General features: G+C 42.5%; 1 protein-coding gene across 1 annotated transcript; it reads right to left on the reverse strand.

Moving 5' to 3' along the window:
* Positions 1-1,373: 1,373 nt before the first annotated feature.
* Positions 1,374-11,480, reverse strand: atxn1l (ataxin 1-like). The gene is made up of 3 exons (XM_075461005.1): positions 11,370-11,480; positions 8,572-9,749; positions 1,374-7,820 (listed from the first exon to the last, which is right to left on the reverse strand). Exons 2-3 carry the CDS (start codon positions 9,625-9,627, stop codon positions 6,381-6,383), a joined length of 2,496 nt encoding a protein of 831 aa, XP_075317120.1. The 5' UTR covers positions 9,628-9,749; positions 11,370-11,480; the 3' UTR covers positions 1,374-6,380.
* Between the last annotated feature and the right edge of the window lie 2,783 nt (positions 11,481-14,263).

Genomic DNA, 14,263 nt, shown 5'->3' on the forward strand with positions numbered 1-14,263 from the left:
ATTTACTACTAGTGTACTAGGTATATACTTCCAGTCCACATTTTAGTTTATTGAGGTATACTTTAAGTATACTTTTATGAACTTAGAATTACTAAAAGAATACCGTTTTTTTTTGTTTTTGTTTTTTTATATTGTACTTTTTGTTTTAACTTAAGTATACTTGTAAGTTTGCTTAGCATATTACTTGTACCATACTATCTATGTTTATGCATTTTGCAGGCAAAAGCGACTTAGGTAGGTAGGGTAAAGGGGTCTTGCCTAAGGACGTACTGGAAGTAGTGCCTTTCATGCAGGGGATTTGAACTGAGGTCACCCACATGACGGGTGGCAGATATAAAAAAGTAAACTTCAAGTATACTGCCTCTGTTTTAGTATAAAATAAGTATGCTCGTAGTACACTTGAATAAACTACTTTTTGCTATGGGTCAGCTCGAATATAATGTAAGAGCCACGTTGGGGTCTTTCAGTGTAGTTCTTTGGAAGTCCACTAAATGTAAAGTTAGTACGGAGTTGTTACTGTTTCTATATAAGGGTAATTGTTAAAGGCAGTCACTTCCAAATACCAACAGTGACGCTGAAATGGAGGTATCATCTATTGACTGTCAATTTCCTCAGGTCATTTGAAGAGTCGTCCTATTAGCCGCTTCAGGCAGAAGACCCCACAACATCAAAAGTAAATTCAAGATACCCAAAATGTTTAAGTTCAAATTGGACCAAGTGCAATTGCTGTTAAATTGGTTTTCTTATTTTAACTTAAATGTAAATTAAATACATACTATTGAGTATCAGTTTCATTATCCACCTGAATTAGTAAAACTTAGTAAAAAATTTAAATACGAAGGAAAAGGTCATACGTACATTTCAGAAGTTAATGAGGTGTCAGTGAGATATTTCAGTGCCATGTACCCTGACATTCTAAATAAAAGCGAGGTTTATATAGTTGCCTTAGCCAGCGACACAAGCTTACGAGAGCCTCGTCCCATTTGTGAAACACGGTGGCGGTATCATGGTTTAGGCCCATGTTGCAGCAGTTTGCGTGACGCTCATCACCTTCGTGCTGAACTGAAACGAAAAGAAAGTCGAGCAACAAAACAGTGCCAAACGTGCGGGTCGTTTGTCAAATGAATAAAGTGAAAGTTTCATCCGATAGAAATGCTGTGAAAGAAGTAAGCCGGTCGTTCCAAGAAAACCGATCAACAGTTTCTGGAAAACGATAAGTCGCAAATGTCCATATGCAATAAACAACACTGCGACTGTCGATTCTGCTCAGAATCTCTGCAAAACACTACAAGCCACAGAAGAAACGGCACACAGGTTGGATTATGGTTTATATTTATATTTGTATATATATTTATATATATATTATATTGTTTACTTAACAAACATGATAAATGCAATGTCTCCAAGTTAGCATGTAACAATAAAAATACAATATCTTTGTGTCCTTAAAGTACATAGAATTAAAACAGCAAAACAACAACAACAAAAAAAAAAAACGCCCTAAGTAGTTCAGAGAGGTACAAATATACAGTACAAATCTATTTTATTCAAAAAAGGGTACAAATAAAAATGCAACAAAATAGAGATATTAATGCTTTGTTAAAGTCAGGTAGGTGTGGGGTATCCTAAGGGAGCACTTTGGGTCAACAACTCTAAGGCTTCTGATAGAGATCAATACATATTGGTACGGCCAAACGATATTAAACCCCACTATACAAAGTTCATACAACCTGGATTATACTTGAGGATTGAATGTTACATTTACATAATTGCATATATTTTGCAGATTTAGGCATTTGAAAAAAAAAAAAAAAAAAACAGATGCTGTTTTTTTTTGTGTCGTTTTTAAGATAGTTACACGTCACATGGAAAGCTGTGTCACCTTGTGCAGAAAAAGATTACAATTTCAAATTGGAAAATACAGACTTCCGTAAAACTTTTAACCATTCTCATTCTGCTGATTTGAATTGACATCAGCAACACACACACACACACACACACACACACACACACACACACACACACACACACACACACACACACACACAAAAGTCCTATAATCACCTTTGCAGTTCCAAACTGGATTGACAGGACATAGTTCACGCCAATGTCGTCACAAGAAATAATATTAAACTCTCACATTACCACCAATGGAAAGCTATCCGATTTGTGCAGCCCGTCTGTCTCCTTTTATCCAAACGCACCTTCTGTCGTCCAGAGACGTGTGGACCGAGCACAAAACACCAAACACAATCCATTAATTGTAGGGACTCAAAAAGAAGAAGACAGATCTTGTGCAAAAAAAAAACAACAAACCCCCCCCCAGATCTGTGCATGCCTAATGTTGGTTGTGTGGAGTTAATGGATCGCCCTCCACCGCTGACACACTCGGAATCGTCCTGTTATAAAAAAAAAAAAGTGCTGAGAAAAGCCTCCGTTTCTTTTACTTTGACACACTGAAAACCCGCTAATTAAAAGGTGAGGAACGAGTATGAAGAACATACTGGACTAAACCTGGGAGCAAGCAAAAAAAAAAAAAAAAAAAGAAGAATGGACACCAAAAAGTTGCTCATTTGACACCCCATCCCGACTGAACGCGAGCGTGATAAGAATGCGTCCTTTTCCATCAGCCTGTCCTGACATGCCGCGAGCTCCGTCCAGCGATGACGCCGACCCCTTACAAAATCGCCCGCGCTGTCTCTATTTGGACGACATTTCGCGGCGGCATCCCGCCCCTAAACACTTCTTATTGGTTGAAATGAACACGCTGCTTCCTGTTGACAAGCTAGTTAACAACAGGTCAGCGTCACTCAGGGAATAATGGACGAGGAGAAGCTGATCTTTACCGTGGAACAGCACCCAATGGTTTATGAATCCAAACAGCCGTAACAAAAAAGATCTGAACCGAAGGGAGGCCATATGGGCGGCAAATGCCAGAGATGTCGATGTTTCAAGTGAATACTTTCTGAACCAATAGAATCACTGCATATCAGGACACCTTTGCGAAATTTCGTCGTCGTATCGCGTCGGTGTCGCTCGCTCGCTTTCAGTCTGGATGAGGCGTGATGGTGGGGAATTCAATGTCGCTGTTATTTCTGCTAATCGACTCGAAATTTCTGATTTGCTTTTGTACAACCTGAAAAGGGGAACACCAAGTCTTAACAGAAGCATTACTCCATTAGTTCAGTTTCACACATTGTACATTGTAAAACTTAAGGCATTATCAACAAGCATTATCATGGCTATCTACACGGGAAAAAAACAACAACAACAAAAAAACAACTTCGATCTACAGAAACACAAAACCTGCGATTTCTCCACGATTTTGTGTGCTTTACATTTGAAAGTCTTCAATTTACCAACAGATTTCATTTAAAAAACACTGTGAAGGAGACATATAGTGCAATTACTTTCAAGAGACCATAGGTGATGTGGATAAAACTCATCAGACATCTTGGTTTAAGTAGAACGTTCCTGCATAACGTGGAAAAACACCTCTGGAGGCTCGCGGCAGCACGGGATGGTCTTTGCTGGGAGATCTAACAGGAGGTAAAGCCACAGGTGGAGCTGCGCGCATCAAATGCTTCTTGACCTAAAGCACAACACTGAAGTGGCTGGCGAATCTGCCAAAATAACTCAAAGTTTGAGTGACACTGGTTTTTCGAGGAATTTGGCTCTTACTGTGCGGCATCATAGGGGAAATATTAAAAGTTTACTATCGGTCGCTGACGACTTAAGCGTGAGGATCACTGAGCATATAACGCAAAACACTGCTTTTAATTCCTATGAAAAGGGGTCTTTTCTAAGTAAAAATCCCAAAAATAGAGCGACTGCGTCGCCCCCCCCCGCCGCCTCAGAGTCGCACTTTAAGACTGAGACTACTGCATAGAAAATGCCAAGACTAAGCAAAGCGTTTTCAGTTAGAATACATATTGCTTAGAGAATTAAAGAACAACGGGGTGCGCGCCTAATGACAAGATCAATAAGTCTATTCAAAATTTAAAAAACAAATGGAGGAGAAGAGAGCCAGAGAAGACTCCTGGCCGCCAGACAAAACAGTATTGAAAAGTGACGACACTCATCGGCCAATCAGTGGAAGGCAGCTGGCTGACGTCACGTTTTAGTAACGCTTCGGCTCGCTTCGAACCAGGGCTGAGGTGACACGGAAAATCTACCCGGTTGCAGGTACTGCGTGTTAGTGGAAACACGCAATAGCGCGCCGAGGCGAGCTAGTGGAAAAGCTCCATTAGAGCCACACAGGACAAAAGGGTTGACTGCGCTGACCGATAACTCTTTATGTGCCTGAGCGAAATGTCAAAGTGTGAAAGTCAGACTTCGAGAAAAACACAGACCTGCTTTAAAGCTCCTCGCAATGAAACAACCAGAGAACGACAACCGTGTCAGCGACTTTCTGAACGTGTCCAAAGACGGACAGCAGACCACATTACATTCAAAAAGCGATCAAACGTCGTGCCAGAGGTAAGTCCGACGATCTGCGGCAGAATAAGGAGGAAACCGGCACCGAGTCATCTGCACTTTCTGATGGGAATGTCTGCATGAGGAATGTTGCTCGATTAGAAACCTTTGAATGATGTGTGGTCTAATTGCACTTATTTTCACTAACATCCTTTTAGATTTTTTTTCCCCCCCAATCCAAGATAAAAAAATATGTCAGAAGGAAGAAACTGCAGCATTCGTCTTGGCTAATTTGTAAACAGTTAGAAATACAAGTCAGTTTTTTTCCCCCCTCTTGCCACAACACTACTTCAAACATGTTCCCTTCATATAAAAAAACAACAACAACAAACAAACAAACAAACAAGTGATTCCTATTTTAAAGTCAGTGTGAAATCAGAGGGTGACATCTGTGCAGCACAAGACAATCTTATGACCCGATGGATAAAAGGTACCCAAGTACAAAAGCGAAGGACGACTTTTAAACAAAACGTCATTAAGAAAATTCAGCTGACAATGACCACAACATAATTAGCATCAGGCCTCTTCGGGACACGCACTTCAGTAAATTCATACACCATAAATTATGAGATGGAGAACCAATGATTTCTTCTCAAATTTGCCGAAGCAAATGCTTTCGTTTGTGTAGAACAAGAACTGTATCGATGGATATTGAAGACCGGCATAGTGCATCACACCTCAGATGCAGAGATATACCACAGCCCACAGGGGGGTGGGGACACTATTGCTTTCATTTGGTAACGGAGAGAAGACCAACTCCAGCTATAGGACAAAGAGTGACCGCGTCACTCCCTCGCTTACACATGTCGTTTCCTTTAGAGGGAAACTACTAAACTCCCTCGCCGTTGGGTCTGAGGGGTTCAGGGGGCCAGTGATTGAGCGGGTTACCGTTGCTCCGAGTCATTTCCCCACAGGTGGCTTTGGTGAGAACCAGCCAGCGCCTTCTTCGTTGATGACACTGTTCAAAACTGCACTGAAGTTCGCCAGTCTGGTTGCGAAGGTTCTGAGGTACAGCGAGGAGGCAGGGAGGAGGGTGTCGCTCCACAGGAAAAGATTCTCTATGTGGAGAAACTATTAAAACTCTAAATGATGTCTTCACTAATGTTACTGGAATGCAAGATTTTGCTTATCATATAGAACAAGGCATGATTTCGATCTCGGACATTTACGTTAGTGCATGCATTCTGGCCCTCAAGCCGAAACCACGGAAGAAGAAATCGATTGCTGAACAAACTGATTGTTTTATCATTATTTGATTGTAAGACAAGTGAGGAAAGGTCGCACTTGGCCTGAGAGAGGATCCCAGTCTTTGCAGACCGGCCTACAGAGAAGGAACGAGTGGAGGAAGTATCTCTAATGACAGCAGATGTTTGGGGCTCCTTCTGGACAGATGCCAATGTAACGTACACTGCCACTTTAAGTCAACAGTGCCAACATCGTCACAGGAGCCGCTAATGTCAGTAACTACACTCTTTTTTTTGGGGGTAAATGCTTTTGATGGAAACTGCGGTTTTTGGGAGTGTTGGAGATAAAAGATCACAGGCTGCAAGCTTTTCTATACATCAGAGTAGGTAGCTTCACTGTTCTGCTACACACGTTTGTAGTCTGTGGACAAAGGAGGGAGGGAGGAGGAGAAAAGCAGTGTGGAAGGACTATGGCGGGCATTTTGTCAGCTACATACTTTTCATGTCCCTGTCAGACCTCAGCAGGCTGCGTTGACCGACAACCAAACCAGAACTTCTCACCAGATAGACAATGATTATGTGTCTTTGTATATTTAAGGTGTGCAAAAACTCAAACATTCTAAGGCTACATTCACACTCCTTTTTTCCCCCTCTTTCTCTCCCTGTCAGACTCATTCTTACTCGTGGCAGTTTCTCCAATCGTTGCTACCAAATGTGATGCTACTTCCCTGCATTAGAGCGCCCCTCGATGGACAGTTTGACCTCCTGGGGGATGAAAGAAGGCCTTGTGTGGCTGGAGGTGATTATCTGGGGACGCGGCCCTTCATCTCCTTTCATACTGTATCTTTGGAGGCCAGGTGAGGACCAGCGCCTCTGAGAGGCACCTAGTGCTGCTTGCATTGCTCCGATGCCGGATTCTGGAAAAGCAGAACCCTCTGTGTGCAAGTGGTAACTGCTCTGACTCCTTGGGTGCTCTGAAGAGGTCCGACTTGGTCTGATAGGTGATTCGGTGTGTCCAGCAACCCCCAAGTGAGTGGCTTCCTCCTTATCAACCGCATCTCTATCGCCGTCCCTCTGTCTCTCTCTATAGATGCGGTCCATCCTGAGAGCCCGTGACTGTTGTGGAGCAGGAGGCCCCATGAGCTGGTAACCAGGTCCCGGTGCGGCATTGGCTTTACTCAAAGTTCTAGATAAATTCTGCTGTTGATGCTGCTGGGAATTATGGTGCTGTGGTTGTTTCTGCTGCTGTGATTGAAGCTGCTGTTGCAGGGTGATGGACACGCACATGTCTCCGACTTGTAGATGATGGCAAGCCAAACCATAGAGCTGGGCTGTACGTTCTGGGCTGCAAGACGACCACCCCTGACCAAACACAAAAAAGGGGTGCTCTGGGGGTACGTCGATGGTCACTTTGCTCTGCTGTTCCCCCACTGTAAAATGAAGTGATACAAGACCCGGTCTCTGCTGGCTGGCACGGATGTCCATCACCAAGCTGGAGTCAATTTTAAGCCCCCCACTCACCTCGGCACTTCGCACAAAATCCTGAGTTTGCAGGTCCTCCACACGCTTCAGCTCCCCAGTGGCCAGCTGAATAATTGCCCCCTTCATGAAGTGCGATGGGTTACAAGGAGCCGGAGTGAGGCTCGACGCCAAGGCCTGAGTCACATCTGCTGTAGGCTGGACCAGCGGCTGCAGAGGAAGCTGCGGCTGCGGAGCTGTGGTCAGCTCCGCCCTTACGGGGAGGCACACTCTGGCTAAAGAATCAGAGGCTTTAAAGCTTGGGTTAGGGGAGGCTGTGATGGCAGAGGCATGGCTGGCTGAAGTGTTGTTAGCCTGTCCTGGGTAGTGTTGCTGTGGAGGTTGGACCTGATGCTGCGGATGATACTCGAGGGGAATAAGAACTTGTTGCCCATTGGAGAGCATGACAGCATGGCCTGGTTGCCCCGTTTGCTGCTGGAGACCAGTGCCTTTGTGATCACTGTAACTCGATGGCTGAGCAGAGTACACAGTCCTGTCAGAAACTGCACCTGTGCTCTCTCCGTGAACACCCCTGGCTCTCTGACCACCCTGAGAGAGATTCAATGGAGCAAATGAGACTTCTTTCCGTACGACACTGCTGCCTTGGCTTGAGGAAACCAAGTGACCGACCACCTGCTGCACCTGAAATTTGAAAGAAAGACATCAAGTGTTGAAAATGGAATGAAATAGACAGAAAAAAGAAAAACTGATGGATAAAAGTTTTTTCAGAAAAAAGACATCCACATGTTTTCCCAAGGCAGCAAGAAAATAAGTATGTGGCTTATAAAATAAAAAAAACATTTCTAATCAGGAGCCTAAAGCTCTCCAACACATAATCTCATGACGTCAATGACAACTCACTAAACGAGCACAAATGTTATTCGAAAACTGACATCAGGAAAAGGAGACATGACTGAACTTTTTGGAAAAATCTAAATTAGGCGGCACAAAGTTTGAGGGTTGAGTGATATCAGTGATTGAAGCCAGCAAAACGAGCGTTTAATAATATCTAACTTTTAACAAATTCAACATATACATTCAACATGCATTTCGTGTGGAAGCCATGGCACGAGGCGGCGCCATGGACAGTTTTTTGGAGTGATTGCCATTTACGTACCGACACGCAGCAAACATCAATGGAAGGACGTAGAGTTTAACAAAGCAGTGAAAAGACACAGCTATACTAGATATTCAATTTCATTTAGTGATGTGAACAGAATAAAATCAGTCTAATTCTTTTTCCATGTGAAAAAATTCGATGTGAGGCTGCCAATTTTTACCTAATCTGTACCCCTGTAAATATGAATGTTTTAACAATATCTTAATACTTAATTAACAAGAGCATTCAGTTCAAACAAGTGGGACACTTTAGTAACCTATCAGTGTGTCTTACCTCAAGATCACTGTCTGGAGTGCTGCGCTGACCAGGTGAGTTCCTGCCTTCCAGCCTTCGGTTCTGAAAGACTCTCTCTTGGCTGTGCTCCTGTGCGGCAGAGCTGGATGCTACCTGTGGCAGATGTGCATTTCTGGCTGTGTAGGCAGAGTCCAGTATGACCTCCCTGGTTCCATGCTCTTTATCCCCTCCATTCATTTCTGCTTCATTTTCCTGCTGGGAACTGTGGCAATCTCTGGTGGCAGAGGCAGCCCTGCTGCCCTGAGGGTGGTAGAAGAGTGGCATCCCTCGGGAGGCGAGCTCTGCTGCGGGTAGAACGCCAACAGTACCAAGGTGCTGCTGGGCAGCTTGTTCTGAGGGCAGCATCAGTGGGACACCGCTTGAAGCTGCAACTTTGGCAAAGGCATGAGCAGCTACCTGAGCCTGCGGAGGTGGGGAAACAACACCTTCCTGTATAACAGATGAATAGGGAACTAGGTGGGATACAGCATGGGGCTGAGGGATGGTGCCTGAGGGGGAGATCAATGATCCTGGGATAAACCCAGGGGGTAGAGCGTAGGGCACAGCAGCATAAGGGGAGCCAACAAACTGGAGAGAGGAATGAGGGATCTGTGCATAACCGAGAGGAGGATAGGAAAGGCCTGGGTGCTGCAGGAGAGGAGAGTGTACGGTATAGGCTTGTGGAATGTGGCTTAACACTGGCTGAAGACTGGTAGATGAGTAGGTAACAGATGGAACAGCCACTTTGTAAAGCATACTATACTGGTCAACGGGCACTGCTGATATGCTGTCTGTATTATCCAATCCGTAATGAAGCCCCTGTTGAGATCGAAGCCACTCTCCAGAGGGGGTCCCTCCATGAGTGTCACTGTTGGCTGCAGAGTTCTGGACAGAAACCACATCATCATCTCCAATAGTACCTCCAGCGGTACCACCACCACCACCACCACCTCCAACAGCTCCACTTCCCCCTGTCCCTCCACTGTTGTTACTAATGGGGAGGTCCCTCTTCTTCGGAGGCAGGCACTCCTGGTTGCGCTCCTGAGCTGGTTTCATTGCAATCCTCTCACCAAGCGAGCTGCTTTACTGTACTGTACAGGAACTGAAACATGCAAGCCAGTCAGCCCCCACAGGAACCAGTTCTGAAATTACCTGGCTGACCTTGTCTGTATATTCACCTAAAAAAAAAAAAAAAAGGACAAATAAAGAAAAACAGAAAGACTTGCAAATGCATGATAGAAAACAACACACGTTTTAAAGTTATGCAAGCCAAACTAGATTACAATTAAACTTAAGCTTTATTTTACGAGAGAATATTCTGGACCACAGATGAGAACCATTAACATGTTCTGTTGCACTGATCTGTTACAACAGAGACAGGAATAAACAGCAAAAGTTTATTTGTAGCAGCAAAAATTATCATAAAACTGCCCAAAGCCAAACATTTGTTGCCTGACATATTAGATGGCTGATTTTTTTTTTTTTTTTTTTAAGCGAGAATACTCGTTGCTCGCAGAAACGTAATCAGTGAAGCATCACGATCCTGAATTCACACACTGAGGTTTATTCCCTAAACCTCCAGCTTAATCTTCTTCCTGCAACAGCTCTCAAATTTGGGGAAAATGAAAAGAAAGAAAATTTCTTTCCACCTAACAGTACACCAAAAAGGCCCACCGGACACAACCCATAGCCCCAAAGAGTTACTGGCCCTAACCCTAACCCTGTTTGAAGTGACTCAACAATTCATGCTAATCTATTACTCTGTTACAGAGAGATACAATCTTTTGTAAGAAAATTACAATGACTCAGGACAAATCCAAAGTAACCATAAAAAGGGTCTAAACAATCAGACAGACTCATTACAAATTGGTTTATGGAGGGAAAAAAAATCTTCAAATTGGCTCTCAACATTCAGAGACAACAGCTCAAAAGGAGCCAAAAGATCTTAAAACAACTAAAACTATACTCAAAATGACAAAATAATAAAGGACGATGAAGGGAGACTTAAAATTGACTGACACGTCTATCACATTTGTTCCTGTTTTGAGTCTATTTCAATCCACCTCTAGTGCTTCATGGTATGAGATTTTTTTTTTTTTACATGCAAGTCCACATAGAAACATATTTATATCCTATCAACTTTCTACAAGTCTTTAATAAAACTAAAAGAAAAAAATAAAGAAAGGCGTGTGAATAAACCAGTGATAACGCGAACAGAGATTTCTTTTTAATGTCTTCTGAAAATCAGATTTACTTAGGCTATAAATCAAACAAGGTGGAGCCCCTTTCCTTTGATACCAGTCAATGATCCAGAAACGAGTTTTAGCTTAGAGAATCACGGAAAACACGTTTCCTCCAAAGGGACCTCTGAAAAAAATAGCTGCTTTAATAAAAGAATTCAGCAACATGAGTTCTCATCCAGTTACACTCCAGGTCAGTGTTTACCGTTAGCCTTCTGGCTGACTTGGCTAACGTTGGCTAGCTGCTTGGAGTCATAGTTTCCAAGTGGACACATCTAAACGACAGTATGACACTTAGTACACCACCGCTTAATGCACGCAGTGCATTCACGTGGTAGAAGATATCAGATGAGGCTATTTGGTCACCATTATAATTGTTATATTTACCGGGCACTACTCTTAGCCCTAGCACCAGAGATTCGTGCTAGTTAGCTACACGGCTAGCACAGCTACACATAGCTATATGTGCCCAGCTCGACTTACGTCTGCTCACTTCTGTAATAGTACGTACAAGGCCCTTTATATATGTCTCTGCATTGCCTCCTTATGTACACTTACCCCAAAATGTCATCGCGGACCGCCGTTTCTGTATGGAAAGAAATTAATAAAGCTGATATGCAGAGGGACAGTTAAAGAAATCAAGGCTAACGAGTCAAGCCCATTTCAAAGGCCAGCAGAGGCGCTCACCAATGACGTCACTTTTACTCAATTTCCTGTTTTTCTAAGCGAGCACGTTTGACCAACATGCCCACGCAAAAGAGCAGAAAACTAAGGTTAAAACTTTCTTTTGGATGAGATTTGTCCGTTTATTTACAAATTTAATTGACGTACCATCAAAGTAGAAAAATAATTGAGTAGAAACTGACCGGTGTAATGCCTAATTAGGTGAATCGTCAAATTCTGTGACCATGGACCAAAACAGTAAGCAGCTCCTCTTATTTGACATCAGGGACATACAAGTCATTGTAAATGAGATACAGATCGAGGAGAGGATAAAGAACAGAGAGATGGTAAAGAGCAGTAACTGACAAGTATACGACACAAAGTATACATTACGTAATAAAACCAAAGAGACTACTGGAATCTCTACAAAGATGTGCAAACTGAGAGAAGTGTGGTAAAAGAAAAACTGTATGTGCACACATTAGATCAGGGGTGTCAAACTCATTTTCACCGAGGCCCACATCAGCATGCCCTCAAAAGGTCAGATGTAACTAAATGCAATGTAAAATAAATGTAACTACTCCTTAATGTTAAATAACTCTTAATTTATTACTTATTCAAGTTACAAATATTACATATATATTTGCATAGATGTAAAAAAAAAAATGTTTTCATTGTTGCTCTGTTATTACATCATAAATCCTTTTAATTTGTCAGGTTATGAAACCCACATCAACTCCATCAATCAACGATCAAACTATCCGAGTGAATAAAGAAAAATAACATCAGACACAAGTTATGACATTTACTTTGTTCCAAACTTGAAATATCAAACAAAGCTAGCTTCTACTACTGCATTGGTTCCGGTTGTGGCTTTTACCGAACACATACCAAGACATACCGTTTTTTTCTCCTTGAAGCAAAAACACCTATTCGCCTTCCAATCTTTCTTGAAACAGAAAAACTGATGCAGGTGGAAGATGACATCTGGGCATTTTTCTCTTCCTGGACATTTTGGGATCATTATTTGTATTTCTCAATTCCACTTGTTGGGAAAATCGCATCGATTTGGAAACATTGCAGTCCAGTGGCAGGACGCCATAACATAATCGGCATGCATTGTGGGAAATGTAGTTTTTGGTCACTGCACATATTTGACTTATTTACTTTTAGACAATCGGACCTTTTAAGCTCTCGCAGGCCACATTTGGCCCGCGGGCCTTAAGTTTGCATTAGATAAACAAGCTATAGCCAGAAGCAATTGCTAAAGCATAAAACCACAAGCAGGTGCAACACGATTATAAATACATGCAGCCATACTAAATCAATCTGTCGTAAACGCATATCTTGGATAACTATTAATAATGCAGCGATATCATTTCCCCTTTCCCTTCCCATAGACACACAAAATAGAATAGAAAAATACTTTATTCATCCCCCAATTGGGGAAATTCAAATTAGTCAAGTCGCTCAAAAAATTATAAATATTTACCATGATTGTATATTAACAACAGTAATAATAATACTAACAAAGATACTACTAATAATAAATGACTAAATAAATGAATTTGAGAAGACCATGTCAGCAGTCACTGTTAAAAAGCCTTATGGCTGTGGGAACAAAGGAAAGGACCTCCTGAACCTCTCAGTCCTGCAGCGCAGAGAGATGAGCCTCTCACTGCAGCTGCTCCTCTGTCCTGCCAGGACGCTGTGGAGATGATGTTTATTATTCTCCAAAACAGAATATAATTTCCTCCTCATCCGTTTCTCCACCACAGCACCTAGAGGGTCCAGCCTTCTGCCTACAACAGAACCAGCCTTTTTCACCAGTTTGTCCAGGCGCCTACAGTTTCTGTCTGTAGTGCAACTCCCCCAGCAGACAGCAGCATAGAACAGTGCACTCTCAATGATAGTGTGATAAAACATACTCATCATATCACTGCAGACATTGAAGGACCAGAGCCGTCTCAGGAAAAAGAGACGGCTCTGGCCCCTCCTGTACACTGCGTCTATGTTGGCAGACCACTCCAGTTTATTATCCAGCACCACCCCCAGGTATTTGCAGGAATGAGCAGCGATGTAAAAGATATGTCAGAGATATTGTAAGATATAAGTGGGGGTCATCAAATTTTGATTGATACAATAATTGAGTTCTTCTTCTTAAAGCCTTGAGGACTGTCAACCATCCACAATGTTTCATATTTGCTAGTGTTACAGAATCAGAGGGGGTCACAAATGTCTCAAATATCAAATACCATTTGTGGACCTATAAACAGTATCACCATGTTTAGAATCAAGTGTGAATGTAAATGCAAAAAGTTGCATAAAAAGAGTAAAAGTAGTTGAAAGTCCTATTCAGTTTACAGGTCCAGATTGGGAGACAGAATGTGGTGTTTCAACGTTCACTTTTCTCGCTGATACTAGATAAGTAAATTCAGTCAGTTAACAGCTTTTTACCAATCCACGTAGAATAGAATTAAACCAATAAAATAAAGCAAAATAGATAATGGGAGTCTGCTCAAATGCGTGAAATGCACATTATGAAGAATCATGCAGCAGGGAGAGCTGGATGAGTGGGCACTGGAGATATTTCCTGTCGCATTTCACAGCGCTGCATCACTGCTTTCAGTTTTTACTGGTGGTTACAGAAACCTATTCACTGATACAGACTGGCGTTTGATGCAGTCTCGTCTCCTATGACTACTTGTATTTTGTAATTCAGTTGCAGTAAACATGTTGCTTCAGAGGTCTTGAAGTCACAAATGTTTCCTTGTTAATCTACGCTCGAG

The sequence above is a fragment of the Odontesthes bonariensis genome, chromosome 1 (assembly GCF_027942865.1).
Source record: "Odontesthes bonariensis isolate fOdoBon6 chromosome 1, fOdoBon6.hap1, whole genome shotgun sequence".
NCBI lineage: Eukaryota > Metazoa > Chordata > Actinopteri > Atheriniformes > Atherinopsidae > Odontesthes > Odontesthes bonariensis.